At 35.3% G+C, this 17,654-nt stretch overlaps 1 protein-coding gene across 1 annotated transcript in view; it reads right to left on the bottom strand.

Moving 5' to 3' along the window:
- Positions 1 to 2,480: 2,480 nt before the first annotated feature.
- The window catches only part of LOC306870219 (cyclin-G-associated kinase-like), a 35,508-nt gene continuing 20,334 nt past the window's right edge, over positions 2,481 to 17,654 (bottom strand). Inside the window, exons 12-28 of the mRNA XM_079417354.1 lie at positions 17,225 to 17,274; positions 16,990 to 17,138; positions 15,864 to 15,986; positions 15,502 to 15,635; positions 12,551 to 12,745; positions 12,355 to 12,472; positions 11,658 to 11,737; positions 11,395 to 11,588; positions 10,420 to 10,581; positions 8,888 to 9,313; positions 8,051 to 8,185; positions 7,701 to 7,841; positions 7,249 to 7,335; positions 6,913 to 7,149; positions 5,561 to 5,709; positions 5,280 to 5,456; positions 2,481 to 4,295 (exon numbers count right to left, since the gene is read on the bottom strand). Of these exons, the coding sequence (XP_079273480.1) occupies positions 4,194 to 4,295; positions 5,280 to 5,456; positions 5,561 to 5,709; positions 6,913 to 7,149; positions 7,249 to 7,335; positions 7,701 to 7,841; positions 8,051 to 8,185; positions 8,888 to 9,313; positions 10,420 to 10,581; positions 11,395 to 11,588; positions 11,658 to 11,737; positions 12,355 to 12,472; positions 12,551 to 12,745; positions 15,502 to 15,635; positions 15,864 to 15,986; positions 16,990 to 17,138; positions 17,225 to 17,274 (2,659 nt within the window). The 3' untranslated portion in view covers positions 2,481 to 4,193. The remainder of the gene's footprint in view (positions 4,296 to 5,279; positions 5,457 to 5,560; positions 5,710 to 6,912; positions 7,150 to 7,248; positions 7,336 to 7,700; positions 7,842 to 8,050; positions 8,186 to 8,887; positions 9,314 to 10,419; positions 10,582 to 11,394; positions 11,589 to 11,657; positions 11,738 to 12,354; positions 12,473 to 12,550; positions 12,746 to 15,501; positions 15,636 to 15,863; positions 15,987 to 16,989; positions 17,139 to 17,224; positions 17,275 to 17,654) is intronic.

Raw genomic sequence — 17,654 nt, forward strand, 5'->3', positions numbered from 1 at the left:
GGTGTTCGCTTAAACACCGTCAGAAATATCTTAAAGTAAATTCCATGTATTCTACCAATATTGTTTGTAAACTTGTATGTATATTAATGATCTTGCACTGCTTAAGTTCATGTCAATAACAATAATCTTACAACTAAATATTTTAAGATAAATCGATAGATAGCTTTTACCTGAATATTTTATTGATTGATCTCAACCATGACTTTGCTCTTGTGTGTTAATAATTATACAGAGTCTTGCAGTATATGATTGTGGGACACTGAGTGATCACTCACTCGATCTCTGGCATTCATGAGACTCGTAGTCGGTTTTCTTTCTCTGCTCACTGTGTTCGGCTCTGGAAAATGTGGGAATGTTTAGTTTGGTTTACTAAGGGCAGGCACTGGATCAGTCTGAGGATTGTGTTGGAAACATTGTTTGACAGGAGACACGTCACAGTGCTGGTGCCGGATGGCTCTCTCTTCATGAAAGCGAAAGAATCCGATCGCTTCCCCTACCAGCCCTTCAAAGTGTCCACGACTGCACAGGACATGCAAAACTTCTTGACCAATTTCTTAATTTCCCTTTCATCATATTGACTCTTGCACTACTGTTGCACTTCACCTTCGGACTACAATTCCCATCATCCATTGCACTGACAACACATATACAGCTGAATGCACTAATCGCGCTCACACCTGAGAATTATCACACAATCACACACCCTACTTAAACCATGGACTTCCTCTTCCTCTCTGCTGAGTATTGTTCTGCGTTTAGCACTCTCCAAGTGTTAGCTACCTTACCGAGTGGACTCTGAATCATTGAAACGAGTCACGAATCCCAAGCTGTTTCATGTTGATGTCAACATGAAACATTAGCATATTGCCCGTCCACTTGTTATGCATGCAGACCTGGGAAAACTTGATTTTCAAGTTGGTCTGGAGGAAAATGCAAATTCATTCTTTGCCACTAGGTGCCGCTTTTTAAGGATTAATATCGCACAAACACTGATTTAATTGAAATCGACCAATCACCGCAGATTAGCGTCACACAAAGGAGGGGTTTGGAAAAATGTTGAGCGAATCTGGGAGTCGTTGAGCATAAGTTTAATATGCATAAGTTAAGTTTATTATGCATAAGTTAAAAACAGATGCATATTAAAAGAAAATGAAAGGTTTTTGACCTTGCATGAATGCCAACCTGTTGTTGGGGACTCCAAAAACCAAAATATGAACCTTTCATAACCCATAATAGGGGAACTTTAAACATTTATTTCGTAGCCATGGGTAAGTAACACGTGGCTGTCCCCAGCAGTGGTTTTAAATCCCTGCAACGGGACTTTTATTTTAAAGGCGCACTGACGGCCGTTCAGTAGCTTACTTCACACATCGGCAAGCTAGCGAGCTCTTCCTGTGATCCTGTCAATTTTCCTTATATGATCGGCTAAAACCCGAGATGATTAGAGAAGGTTTGGTGATCGAGAGATTTGCTGCATGGCTGATGAACTGTAGTCCATTTGAGCTGATTAGCACTGACTGTTAGAACGGGTAATTCATACAAGTTTAATCAAAACGCTGTTTGCTTTTTAAAATGTATTAAGGTTATAACGTTGCATTAGTATAACTTTGTAAAAATCCAAGGTTAAAGCTAAATTATGTTGTATTTAAGGTCAAATCTTTAGAGCTTCGGAAATAAAAAGAGCGTTGTGGTCAATGATGATGTCACAGATCTGCGCGTACTGAGACCACGAGTACGCACTAGATTAGCGTACTGCATACTATTTAGAATTTATGGAGTTATTGATATTGAAATACAGAGAACTTGCATGCAGATCACACTGCAAAAACATATGTGACCACAAACCAGTCTGTAATGGTCAATATATATATATATATATTTTTTTTTTAAATTGAGATTTATACATCACAAAGCTGAATAAATAAGCTTTCCATTGATGCATGGTTTGTTATGATAGGACAATATTTGGCCGAGATTCAACTATTTGAAAATATGGAATCTGAGGGTGCAAAAAAATCGAAATATTGAGAAAATCGCCTTTAAAGTTGTCAAAATTAAATTCTTAGCAGTGTATAATCAAAAATTAGCTTTTGATATATTTACAGTAGGAAATTTACAAAATATCTTCATAGAACATGATCTTTACTTAATAGCCTAATGATTTTTGGCATAAAAGAAATGTTGATAATTTTGACCCATGCAATGTATTGTTGGCTATTGCTCCAAATATACCCGAGATTTAAGACTGCTTTTGTGCTCCAGGGTCACATATTAGTTTCAAATATATGTCATATGAATGATAAATATGCCACCTTACTTTAAAGAAAATAAATTAGGTATCGCCATATTTGCAGAATTTAACTTATTTTTTCATATATTTACATATCACTAGGTGACACTTTTTTTTTTTTTTTAACATGGCACTAAAACGAGAATGACTAATATTAAAGAGTGAGAGAGAAAATAAAAAAACACAGTCTAAACCCCAAACCATGATTATGGTTTATTGGTCAAAATCTGACAAAAATATCTTTAAAACAGTGGTGTTATGATTTTGTTCTCCACTGCAGGAGACAGCTGGTGAGAAACACTAGTTTGACATCTAAAGGAAAGCTGAGTGGGCAAAAAGAGTGAAAAAGTGTCTCGTTAAAAGATATTCACGCTCCACCAAAATGCAGCAGCATTGTTCATTTCTTGGGGAAGATAAGTATATATATTCACAGAATAAGATTAAATTTATTTATAGACTAAATTAAGTCAGAGCCCATTCTATGTATTTGCTAATTATGCAACCAATAAAGATTTTGAACACAAATGCCACATTCCAGTTTATAACTTTGGTGGAGGGTGAATAAGCTAAAACATTTCCAAAGTCACTCAAAACACTGAACCAACAATCTGAACCAGCCCCTCAGTCCCTTTAACTGCAAATGTTTTTGCTCAGAAACCGGTAACACCGATGAAGGACTAGGTTTTGTTTAGTCCGACCGTATCGCCTCCAGGCATCACACATGAATAATGGCAGATATACAGCAGGTTACAGAACTCGACTCACCAAGTCTTTACGAATCAGTATTTTCTGCCAGTCCTTGATTTTTCTTACAAGATGAAATATTTCAAACTATAGGTCTATATATAAAAACAGCACTAATTTCCACCCTCACTTCATTGTCTATAAACTTTTATCAGATTTTATTAATTTTTTTTCTCAATCGGACACTGAATTTGGCCTGATGTTCCGAGGGATTGGTGCAAACTTTCTAGTGTCATTATTAAGAGATTATGGAAACCAAAAAAAAACAAAAGTGTGGAAAATGGTACAAAAGTTACATTGCAGTAATAATCTTAAAAAGCACATTCATATTAGTAGATGCTTTGGAATGATTTAGTTAGCAAAATGCTTACCTTGTTTGTTCCATCGTTTACAATAAACGTGTTATTTTAGTCCTTTTTATATCCATCAATTAACCATGTACAGCTTTCAGAACAATAAATAAGACAGACATTTTTGATTGGTCCTTGATGAAAAAAATTAAATTATGGAAAGCTCACACTTTTTGTTGATGTGAAGTTTGTTTTCGGTCACTGAAATACCCTTTGGACTGTAGAAATTGAGCCCTGAACCCACAAATACACGAACAGGAGAGAATTAACACTTGAGGTCAGTGAAAACATGACAAAACTAAAGTGAAAGTGATCAAAAGCCTTCAGGTCGTGGAGCACAGAAGTCAAAACCCTCTGCTTTAGCTTCATATGAACATGATCCACCCCTCAAACACACACACACAAGTCGAGTGATTATTTACATCAGTAAGTGACAAGCCACACTGATTGAAAAACAAAAAAGTGAAAACAATGCATAGAATGACATCAGCGATAATCATTTCGTCTTCATCCCAGAAACCATCTGTTTTGGAGCTTTTTCGAAGTGCAAGACACAGACTGTAGTCTCAGGTGTGAGTGTGTGCGCGCGCATGGTTTTGAACCATCTACAAATGCCAAAAGGATGCTAGCATGTTCCCCTTTTGAAGGAGGAGAGATCCAGCGCCACAGGTTTCACTCCAGAGTTCAGGAAGAGGTTAGACTGTTCCTCAAGCAGAAAGAGGTCTGTTTTCTTCCTCTCTCAGAGCCGTGTGTCTGTGTGTATGGAGAGAGCAAGCGCGCGCTGTGCCTCAGATGCTCACTGAGCACGCTCAGAACAAGGCTTTGGCTCCTTGGTTCTCAAACTCGGACCACGCATCGCTCAGCTCCATGAAGATCATTTTAGCGTACTGCTCGTACGGCTGACCTGTAGCCTGGAAGACCAGAAAAAAACAGGTCATTTCTTCATAGATCCATATTATAAATCTTTAGCACTGAATTGAAGTCAAAATGAAATCAGATATGACCCTATTTAATTTCTTAATAATCCATATACATATGGATGGATGAATCGTTATTTAGATTTCTGGACTTTTCATTATTTACCTTGTTTTTTTTAAATACTTTAATAAAAAAAAAAAAAAAAAATTAAAACTATGAATTGTACTATGAACTGTATTACTATCAATTAATATTTGTAATGTTTATTCATATATTTTAATTAATATATTGCATATATATATATATATATATATATATATAAAAAAAAAAAAAATAAAAATAAAAAAAATAAAACAAATAAACATCAATAAATTAATAAAAACATAAATAACCAAATACATAAACAAATACCTAAAATAAATTAATATATCCATACATACAATAAACTTTTTATTTTATTCTTTGATTAATATTGATGAATATTTGTATTACTGGCAATAAAAAGTTGCATCCATATTATTTATTTATATATTGTTTTGATTAATTAAAATATTGTTCAATATATTAAAACAATATATAAAAAGTAAATATTTTCTTGAATAAAACATCCCCCCCAAATTCTCATGTCTGCAAGGAAAACAATAAATAACTGAAAAATAAATAAATATCAAATAAAACAAAAATGAACAAATAAATACATAATAAACATAAATACATGCAATAAACATGATTTAAATTGATTGGAATTTGTTAGACTGTGGTATTGATTACAATGATTTTCTCCACCTGCATAGCCTTAGCTGTCAGAATCTTTTTTTTTTTAGAGGCCAAGATTTTACATTTTAAATGCACTGACAAACTGTGTACAGTAACCCTTAAAGGTAAATTAAGAGTCCTTTTTCATGTTGACTTTAGAAAATATTGATTCAAAAACGGTTTATACAATTTGTATATTTGTGAATATAAATCTTTCATACCTTGTCTGGGTGCACAACAAGCACGGCCTTCCTGTAGACCTTCTTCACCTGATCAGGTGTGACCAGATCTGCCATGTTGATGGGTTTCCAGCGGGTCTCTCCCTCCCACAGGACCGTGTGCAGTGTGGAGAGCAGCGCTCTGATGTTCCTCTCCTTCCCCTCGATCCAATCTAAGATCTAACATACGAACCTTCATCATCATCGAGCCCAAAGAACATTTACACATGCATGTGTTCTAGGGAAAAAACAACAACAACCAAACTTCTGCCAAGCGGTCATACCTGAAGTTTGAGAGGGTCCATGTCTTTAGACAGCTCCAGCTTCCTCATCTCAGCAATAGTTCTGGGCATCTTCTTGTCGGGTTTGGAGCCAAAACCCTGTGTTGATAACAGATCCTCAAAGTCATCTCGTTTCACTTTGGGCTTTGGACCTAAAGGACACAAACAAACAATATAGCACAATTAAAAACAGACAAAAACCACAACACATAACATTCTGTCATCATTTACTCGCTCTCAAATTGTTCCAAACCTGTATGAGTTTCTTTTTTCTCTTAAACATAAAATATATTTTGCATAATATAGTTGACTCAACAGCTGATGGTAGCCACCGACTTTCATAGTATGGAAAAAATACTGTGTGAATATTATAGCAACCATCAACTGTTTGGTTACCAACATTTTTCAAATGATCTCCTTTTGTGTTCAACAGAAGCTCATAAAGGTTTGGAACAACTTGATGGAGAGTAAACGACGACAAACGTTTTTTGATGATTTATCACTTTAATGAACGATAAATACACCAAACAGTCCATGAAAAATATACTATTTTAAAGCTTTAATACTGACAATCAAATATCTGAAACTAGTGGTGTTCCAAAATAATAACTATAAACATGCAGTAACAAATCTATTTTGTTATTTGCTTTTTAGAAGTCATCTTATTTTTGGATCATTAGTCATCACAGCTCAGTAAACACAGCAGGTGTCCTGATGGTCACGGACATGGAGATGATTCAGGTTGGATTTTGATGTGACAAAGCCCTGATATCTAAGTGGATGAGTTACTTGCTTTTTAATTAGTCTCCGCATTAACACCATTATTTTAGATTAGATTCAACTTTATTGTCATTGCACATGTAAGGTACAAGGCAACGAAATGCAGTTAGCATCTAACCAGAAGTGCAATAAGCAATTTGCTCATTCAGATTCATTTGTGGATGCAGAACGCGCAAGAAAACAAGAGGCGGGATTTACGGAGTGAAAAGTGTGATAGGCCAATCACAGTTAACTAAAAAAAAAAAAAACGTTAAAATAAACAAATAAAATTGTTTCGGTTAGTTGCCATGGCAACATTTCTCATTTTATCTTATGCACTAAAATTAGAACTGAAATAAAAATGAATGAAAACTATATATACATAAAAAATAAAATGAAAACAGAAAATGTAAAAACAACTAATTAATTGTCTACATTATATATTGTGCCTCACGACTTTTTAAATATCATATTAACTTTTTTTTTTTCTACTTGTTTTGATTTTTATATCCAATTTGTTGAATTTGCTGAAACATATATACATAGTTGCGTTTTTGTTTTCATGCATATTTGTTCTGAAACTGGTGAAAGCGTACCAAAGCCTGGCCCACGGATCCCCCTCTCTTCTCGTCCACCGATCACGCTGAAACTAGGTTTGTAGTTTGTCTTAGCAGGTTTGGAGGGCCTAGGCGCTGAGTTTGGAGGCATCCAGGGTTTGCTGGGGCCGGAGGAGGGCCGAGGAGTCTGCTGCCACTGCTGACCTGAGTTCTTAGGGATTCCAGCAGAGGGCGCCGTTTTAAAACCTGAGCCAGAGAAACCAGCACTGGACGAACCTAAACACAAATCAGGGTTAGTTAGTTACGTGATATGAGCGATATATAAGAAAGCAGTCCAGTAAAGAGTAAACAAAGATTTTACACAGTAAAACATACCAGGTAGTGTTGAGGCCAGGTTGCCCAGGTCTGCAAAGGGGTCAAAGCTTTGAGATTTGGCCTTGGAGAAAGATGAGACTTCTGAGGCTGCACAAACACAAAATCAAATGCTTTATGGGTTGCCCCATAAAAAAAATATTTTTTTTCCCCCCAGACAGATGCAGTGGTACCTTTTCGGCCAATTCCGATAATGTTACGATAATATTGAGCATTCCTACAAATAACCCTAAACCAAACCCTAATCCTATACTAAGTACAATGTTGTTAATTAGTATTACTCCGTCAAATAATACTATACTCACACTGTATCAAGGAAGCTTTCAGATAAAATGTAATTAAAATATATTGCTCCATGTTAGTTCATTTAAAGTAATACTAACAAATTAGACCTTTTTATAAAGTGTTACCAACTTAACCAAGTAACTGTTTTGCCTGAATGACTGATTGATTACCGTTCACAGAGGGTTTGCTAGCAGCAGTGGTCATGTTAGTAGTGGTGCTGGTTCCTCCTGTGCCCCAGTTTTCCCAGCCGCTTAACAGATCAGGCTGACTCGCTGACGATGTCATCTTCGGAGTCTCGCTTGCTAACTTATCTGACAAAACATTTCAAAGACATATTTCAGATGTATTGTTTATTTAGATTTAATAATTAAATTGACAATAAATTAATTTGGACCAACTGAAAAAAAAAAAAAAAAAATTGTGTGTCCTTTTAAGTACTAAGACAATAATAAATGATACTGAATAACATGTTATAGTATTCCAAAGTTTTGATTTATATGTATATCAGAGCAGAACTCACTGAGGTTGATGAGGCTGGAGTTGGATGCAGGAGCTGGAGCTTTGAAGCCGCTACTCGCACTGTCTGACCCCAGGAGGTCACCAAACAGATCGGAGCCTGAAGAGGCTGACCCCACACCGAAGGGGTCAAAGAAGTCTACAGAGAGAAATTAATTCGGAAATAAGAAACAAAGAACATGTGCAGGTGATATTTGACCCCAACATCAAAAAATACTAAATTATACTTGCATAAAGACAACTGAACTAATTTTACTGAAATTATTTTAATTGCGTTTCGTCTGTCCTCATTACCGTGATGCATCTTGGTACATCTGTATTTTCATTACTGTAGCTGGTGACTGATTTCTTTAATACAATAATGACATAGCAGTATTTTATATTTTTATTTTGATCATTACCTCCTTTTTGCTTGAATTACTTAACGTTACTTTGTTTTTGATGTTGCTGCTTTTTTCCCTTCCTGTATGCATCATAAACATAAATTTATTTATATTTTATTATTTAATATAAATCGTAAAAATAAATCAGCATAATAAAAGATTATGCATAAATAATGTCACAATATGTATCAAATTTGAGAGGAATATGAATTGTCGCATAATGCAAATTGTTCCTAAAACAGGCCTTCTTTAACCAAAATATTAATGCCTTTTTTAATATGTATTTATTAAAGTATTTAATTTGTTGTCATTTTTTTTTTTAAAGCAAGCTGCAATACATTTTTAATACAAAGATGGTCCCACTTTAACATTGGATCAAATGCATTACTTTAAGGTAAATAATGCTTTGATGGAACTAAACAGTACACTTAAACATTCAGATACACAATCTCTCTTACCTTTATTAACGGTTGGTGTTGGTTGGCTGGATGTGTTGGAGAAGAAGAGATCTTCTCCTGTACTTTCTCCCATCAGGTCCTCTGCATTAGCTGAAGGCACAACATTGGGTGGAGGGGCAAACAGGTCGTTCAGTAAATCGCTGTTACTGGCAGAACTTTTCAAACCCGTCTCATTAGCAATGCCCGGCTGAGTGTTGGAGGCTGGAGGACCGGGGTCAGAGTTCAGGCCGAGCAGGTCCTCTGTGTCAAGCTGAGGGTCAGGTGGTGTGGTTGTGAAGTCTGCCTCGAAGAGCGGTTCACTAGTGTCACGTGACAGAGTCCCATCAATGGGGGCGGAGTAAGACACTGATTCCTCCTCCGAGCCGCCACTCAAATCATCCTGGTCCTCCAATTGGCTGTCAGAACGATCGAACTGCCGACTGCCATCTGTAAATACACCATAATGCAGGACAGCCAATTTAAGTGCATGAAACATTATAAAGGATAAAGAAAGGCGTGCTTTGAAAGTGATTTTATGTAATTTGTATGCAGAGCATCATCTTTTCACCAACCAATGTAACAAACACCACTGGGGAACAAAATGTGCCATAAACTTCAGAAAAGAGTGTTTAATGCTTTTTTTCCCCAAGGAGCACATATGCACCTAATTTGAAAATTTTTGATGCGCATAAAGAAGAGGTGCAATGAAAATGTATGAAATAATTTTCCTTAATAAAGTGTTTTTTTTTTACTACAAGTACACTAGATTATTTTTTTTTTTTTCTGCTTTAAAAATAACTGACTTCTTTATATTTTAACCATTGAATCAAATGTCAGGTACAGTTTACTACATAACCAAAATACCAATAATAACCAGACGGGACTCTTATTTTGAAATGTATTTACTAATTCCAGTGGCTCTTTTAAATAGTCTGTTTTAACTTTGAAATGTGCAGCACTCACATTTCTTTAATAATATCACAGCCTCTGAAGTTTAATAATCAATCACAATTCCTGACCTAAATTTAAGATTTTTTTCTTGTATATTTTTAAGATAATTAAAGACTTTATAATTAACCTTATATTTGAATTTAAGACACTTTAAGGACCCACGTGGACTTACTTTTATATTCCCACACATGCTCTTAAATGCATTTTACAGTTCACACATAGCATAAATGTGAGTGAAATGCTTGAGCGCTGTAAAATTAAAACTCATTTTAACATTACGAACACTTAATCTTTAATGTGCAGAGACAAATAATGATAACACTACAATAAGGTTGTTAATATTAATGAACTGCACTTGTTAATGCTCATTTCAATATTTCCTAATACATTATTAAAATAAAATGTTGTATCTGTTTAGGCTTTTTAAACTAATAAAAGAAAGGTGTACTTAGCAAAGATTAACGAATACTGTATTTGTGTCTGTATTTAATTGTTATTTAATGTGTTAACCAACTAACAATCGGCAGGGAAACTGTGAAAAGTGTAAAAGGGAAAAGTCTATGAAATTAGTGCTCTCGTTTAGTTTTAAATGTGCTGAATACCTTCCCAGTCGAGCGTCTGGAAGAAGTTGGCATTGGTGTCCGTGCTTTGAGGAGAAGGGGAATCCGAGTCGGTCTGTGGCCCTTCAGGCGAACGCTCCGGCTGGGCCGGTTCAGAGGTGTAACAGGCTGTGGAACCAGGCTGACGTGGAAGCTCAGGTTTACCTGATCAACCAGAAAGAGTAACAACAAAATAGTTCAAACTAATAGGAAATGTGTAGTATCATAATGAAGATGAGAACTTGTACAAATAAAATTAATACCATATGTCCATGCAATCTCAAATTAATGTATCGCCTATTCTTTTACTTAATTAAACATTCAAAACATTTATTCGATATATATACACATGAACTGAAATGTATATATGTACTAATATATTATTGCATACAAAATAAAGGTTGATTTATTTTGGATTTTGCAGATATAATAATAAACATATTTAAAGAAAGGCACTATATAGATTATTGTACAAAAACTAGTAAAATCTATGTACTGAATGTGTTAAATAATGTTCTTAGTCTTTACTTCCTTTGACAGGGAAGAATCAAATGCTAGATAGAGTTTACTGTGTAACCAAATACCAATAATATACAGAATAAAAAGATTACTTTTAATTAGAAACATGCTTAAATTGGACAGGGACTCTTATTTTGAAACATCTATGCTTTACTACTTCCAGCTGCTCAAGATAAAATATGCACTCTTACAACCATCCACAAAATATTACAATATAAACACCATAATGTAAACTCTGTCATAATTCATCAACAGCGTATCAAAAGCAATCTCTTGCCATAAATTCCCAGTATTCACTGATCTTGGTCATTACAAGTTTGATAATCACATTCGACTGTATTTCAAATCCTCTTATACTGTGGCAAAATTTAAGACCTCCTAAAGATTCTTGCTATACCATTTTAAGGAGACATGAAAACCCTGAATAATCAGGGGTGGCAAAATAGAGAGAAAACTCACCAAATTTGGTCAGGATCTCCTGCTGTTCATCTCGGCTGGAGAAGAGGATCTTGGGATTGAGTCCTTTTGTGGCAAAGTTTTCCCAAGGCGGATTCTTGTTGCTAGGGCGATCCTGAGGCTCCACGTCCACATTTACATGCACCTGGAAGAGGTCGGGGTATTTCTCCTGGATGTCGCAAGCATCGAGATCATACCTGCAAATACACACAGCACCATCATTAGAAAAGAAACTGATAGAATTCAAAAAGTAATGCAAAACTTACTTAGCAAATTTGACGGTGGAAGCGTTTCTGGGCACAAACCCAGTATGGAACTGAATCTGAAACATCTTCATGGAAGTCATCTACAAAAACCACAACACAGCAATGACTGGCAAATAAGGAACAATATTAAGATGGTTCACTATGTTTTGGTGCTGTTTGATTGGGAGATTTGCTGCGCTTGATTACAAATTTAGTTTTTGTCCACAAAATGCAAGAGATAAACTGGGGGATAATTCATTTAACAGGAAAAACACATTAGATTAATATATATTTTAATAAAACAATACATTTTCCATTATGGTGGCTTCAAAAGAGCGGAATTACAATATACGACGTACAATTTGTAAAGGATGCACAACTTTATTTCTTTTTAAATTTATTTTCTAAATCTGTTTGTTCGGGGGTTAATTGGGGAGAGACTGAAAATGTAAAAAGTCTTGCAACATTATTATAATTCCATTCATTTTTGCAAATAAAAATCATTTTTAAAATGCAAAATTTGATTTGCTTAAATTGTCAGTAAGGGTCAAACTACTGTTCTTACATTGCCGTTTACATCCTAATCCATTATTGCCATTTATATCATAATAAAATTACAGTCCAACTGGTCATTAATATTTTATTTGCATTTGTTCATTTCTGCTTATAAACATGTACCGGCACAGTATGCATAAATATCAGTCACTGTGTGTCTTACTTTGGCCTGCAGACGTCCGCCCAGCGTAGAGCGTGCATGATAAATCACTATCAGCACGTCTCCCTGCACAGTTATATTCAGAGGAATCTCCCCTCGCCCGTCCTCCATCCTAAAATCCCTGCATAAACGCCAGAGGTAGTTAGAGATACAGACACATTCTTTTCTTCAACAATGTCCATTAGCAAGGCTGACTTACTTCATTCCGTCATATTCCTGTGAAGTGGTTGCAACGCGCTCGTCACCGACGTAAACCTCACAGAATGGCCGACAGCCGTTTCTCTGCTTATTAAAGAGCGGTACGGGAGTCATGGCGACGGAGCGGATGGTTATAGGCTTGCTGTGGGGAATTATGGGCTCTTCTGCCATCATATCACACATGTACTCAATATACCTACAAACAACAGTCATCGGTTAATGAAATTCATCAACATGCACAGCTAACGATATATATTTTGACCTTGAGCTGAACCCAAATTTACAAGGCTATACCCAAGATTTTTGTAACTTCTCCATGGCAAAATTAACACAATTATTGAACATATGTAGCTGAGGAACAGAATGTGTAGTTGTTTTGCTTCAGATATTAATGAAATCTATTTTTACATGCCCATTTTCACCCTCCTCTCTGACCCTTTGTTTAAAACAGGCTGTTACTCTACTTTTCCATATGCAAAATATCCTATTTTAAAAGACTTCAATACACCACTGGTGTAGGTGTAACCCCGGGTCCAGGGGTTTGAACAAAGAGCTTTTAAAAGGCAATAGTGAAGTTTTACACTATGGTAATGTTGATTGCTTAGAAAGCACCATAAGCAACCTGCGAAATCATGGTCATCATCTAATATCAGAAACTCCTAGTTTCACAATCAAATGCAAATCGTCACAAAAAATGCTAAGAACCAGCTTAATTTTGGTCAATTTTTTATTATGGTGGCTTCTCTCTCCACCCTCAATACTATGGCTGAGGTGAGACCCTTGAGCAAGCCACCGAACCCTCAACTGCTCCCCGGGCGCCGCAGCATTGGCTGCCCACTGCTCCGGGTGTATGTTCACTACTGTGTGTGTGCACTTGGATGGGTTAAATGCGTATGGGTCACCATACTTGGCCACACACCACTCCCCCCCCTTTTCTCCCCTAAAATAGCTGGACAAATGAGGTACAATTTGTTAAAGATGCGCAATGGTGATTGTATTTTTTACGTTTTTAAATGATTTATGTATTTAATTGTAACCATTTATTAATGATTATTTAAATGTATTTCTGAGTTAGTTGGTCTGGCTTAGTTGGAGAGATTGAAAGTATGCAACAAATGTCAACTACATTCATTCTTGAAATTAAAAATTGTTTACAAAAAGATACACAATTGTGGGTGTGTCTTTAATTTGCTCAAATGTGACCCTGGACCACAAAACCAGTCTTAAGCGTCAATTTTTAGAAATTGAGATATATACATCATCTGGAAGCTAAAGAATAAATAAGCTTTCCATTGATGTATGTTTTGTTAGGATAGGACAATATTTGTCTGAGATACAACTATTTGAAAATCTGGAATCTGAGGGTGCAAAAAAATCGAAATATTGAGAAAATCGCCTTTAAAGTTGTCCAAATGAAGTTCTTAGCAATGCATATTACTAATCAAAAATGAAGTTTTGAGATATTTATGGTAAGAAATTTACAAAATATCTTCATGGAACATAATCTTTACTTAATATCCTAATGATTTTTGGCATAAAAGAAAAATTGATCATTTTGACCCATACAATGTGTTTTTGGCTATTGCTACAAATATACCCCAGCGACTTCAGACTGGTTTTGTGGCCCAGGGTCACAAGAACAGTAGTTTGACCCTGACTTATTATTTATGTTGTCGTTTACATCATGGTTTTAAAAAGCAATAGAGAAGCTTTTCAACTGTAATAGGGATAACTGCTTAGCAAGCACCATTAACAATAGCACAATCATCATGGTTCATCATCTAACACCTACGCTCTAGAATGAGACATTTGACCTCATGAACAGTGAAAACTGAGATCATTACGATCTCTGCCATGAACCCCACATCCTCACAAGAAGATTTCACACATCAGGAGATATCATAAGTGAGATATTTGCACAAATGTGTTGCAAAGTTGCCTAAAAGCATCCTTTAACATTTTAGTCCTCTTATGCATTACAGAGGTGCCTGTTTGGACTTCCATTAAACCTCTATTTTTCTATAAAGTATATTTTTGCATGCATTAAGTCACAAGGTTTACCAACTTTATACAATTATGACAGGAGACACATAACAAATGAGCCTTGAGGCAATCCTTTGGTATTTAAACATTAAGCCTGATCTTTTATTTGGATTTTAGTAATTTTGTTTCATAATTGTCTTCATTTTATTTTTTGTAAAATATGTCTATATAGTTTATCAAGTTTTAGTTGTTTTAGCACGTATTTTCAACGTATTCTAAACAAAAATGAGCAATAGCTTGGCAACTAGCTGAAATAAAATAAAACTTTTCATGTTTATTTTATATCATGTAATGAAAATATTTTTATGGTTTCCATTTTTGTTAACAATAATAACCCTGGTAATCTCTTAACTAAAAAAACTATTAATATTTTTTGATTTTTTTTAAATGAAGCTGGTTTAAAACAATATGTATATTAGATTAAATAAAAATGAGATTTTGTCCCTTGGCAACTAACTGATTAAATAAGCTAAAATTGAAGTACTAAAATGACAAAAACACAAAACAAAATCACTCAAATTAAAATGAAAACTGATAAAGTAATGCTGCCTAGGTTCTGGTGAGCAGCAGAACTGAATGTTCTGTTCAAGGTTATGTCACTTCCTTTACTTTTAGCTGACAAAGTCACTGTTATCAGCTCCAGCAACCACACACATTCACACTTGGTTAGAATCAAAAGAGTCCCATGAGCTTGCGAAGTTCAGCAGAAGCTCTTGGCGAGCCGAAGAACAGTTGTGGCAGGAAGTGACCTCAACACCAAAGAGCCGTCACACCTGCGGCTCACTGCTCATGCACCTGAATTAATCCTCCGAGCGTCTATTTCTGCTCTAGAACAACCTGCCCTGACTTTGTGGTGTGGTACGTCTTAATTCAAAGGAACAGAGTGAGAAAAAGACAGGAAGTTGTTACCTTTTGTGTGAGGGAGAGATGCCCGGTGGGCATCGCTTCATACTGAACATGTAAACTGCAGCCTCAGCTGTCGAGAACAGACGACAGAAACAGAGGAACGCACAAACCACCACAGCCGACGCTGCCCGTCCATCCTACAAAAACACACAACCGCAGTATGACGACGACAGGACACACCAGGATTCTCAAGCATACTTTTTCTTCAGAATATGCTGAATTAAATGAATTGGGATGTTAAAATATGTTATTAAAACTAAGATTATGACTTGTTAACAAAGACCACAGTATAATAACTTGATTGTGGGCAGTTTATATAATAACATTGTTGGAAAAGGGCTGTGTGTGTGTGTGTGTTTACTCACCAGACAATGTACGATGCAGATGTTCCTCTGGTCCTGTTTGAGCCACTGGTGCATGTTTTTACATATACTGTACAAGTTCTTCAGTGTAGGAGCTCGTCTAGGTTGCCAACCACACTCTGATACCTGCACACATGACACAGTTTTATCAAGTTAAGCATGTGGAGCTCTATGAAATGTTTTATTTTTTCATTTTAATGGTTGCAATAAATGTCAAATTAAAAAGCATCTCTAATCAATTGAATTTATAAAACTTTATTGATGCATTAAATAGTTTTTACAATAAACACTTAAATATTAGATTTTTCTGAAAATCTGCGTTTCATTAAAATTCCTGTTATTTTTTGCCATAAAGTGCTATACAACAAGTTTACAAAAATCACAATTTGATTAAGTGTAAAACCCTCCTTTTTTATTTATTAATCCAAAATTTGCCACATTCCATATTATACTGTAAATTATATTTTAATGACTGGATTTCATGATTTTGTACATGTGTTGCACATCACAGAAATCATAGGGTCAGAAAAACAATATAAACATGTGTTGGCAATAAACCTTGAGAATATGCCATATTTAAAGGTGAGGTGTGACATTAACCTTACCACTAGTGTCACCAAAAGGAACTGCAAAAATAACGACAATTACAAACTGCTGGTTGAAAAAAAATATAGTCCCGCCCCGAACTCATGCCATTGGTTGAATCAATATTTCTGTATTTCTACTGAGCCTTGTTTTAGTTCATATCAAATTAACTCTTTTTTGCAGTGTTATTTTTGTCTTATTTATATACGATGATAGTATTTATTCATATTTTAACCTAAACTAGTTTCATATTTTGTTCATAAATTCAGTTTTCATTTAATTTAAGTTCTAATAATTTTGTTATATTTTAATTCGTTTTTTATATTTCTATTGAGCTTTAGGATATTATTATTTCAATGTTAATTTTAGTGCTTCAAATTTGTGTTTTTAATCTAATATGTATATTTTATTATTGAAATCAAATTATTTGTAATAATTTTAACCTTAACAACACTGATTTATGATATTAGGATAAGACATCAATTTAGATCCCTGTAATCTATTAATTACAGAAAAAGCAAACCGCTTTCCTATCCACTCTCACCCTGTTGTGAAACCTGGCCGGTCTGTAGGAGCGTTTGGAGAGGTTGTATACTGCATAATGACCCGCGTGCCGAGAATCCAGGAACAGACGCACATCCTCAATGTTATTCTTAATGGCAGATTCAACACCTTCGGCTGGGAAAGACATGACTGCAAAAACAAACACATATAGACAGGTAAATAACGTTCAGGCATTCAAAATGAATCTGAAAGCCGTAGCGCACAGATGATTGTACCTGCTACTCTGGAGGTGATGTAGGACAGGTCCAGGTCTCCTTTAGCATAACTGAGACAGAATAAGACACCGATTTAGATGCACGAACACAACAGCAATCCAAGAACATCTAGATTACAGGCTAAACCTCAACAGAAAATCTGTCAACAGGAATAAGAGTAATGGCTTGCATTAAAACTCAAACTTTATTGCAGAAATCTAGGTCTAAAAAGGCAAAAACTTAAAGGAATAGTTCACTCAAAAAGGAAAAGTGACTTACTTATATTCATTCTGATATATACACTACATTTAAAATGTTTATTTGACTGATTTTATTTGAATTCCATTTCACAACACTGCAGTTTTTACTGTATTCTGATCAAATAAATGCAGCTTTGGTGATCATAAGAGATCATAATCTTCAGAAGGCTTGGGATATAGTGAACTATTCC

Source organism: Barbus barbus (assembly GCF_936440315.1).
Source record: "Barbus barbus genome assembly, chromosome: 5".
In the NCBI taxonomy this organism is placed as follows: Eukaryota; Metazoa; Chordata; class Actinopteri; order Cypriniformes; family Cyprinidae; genus Barbus; species Barbus barbus.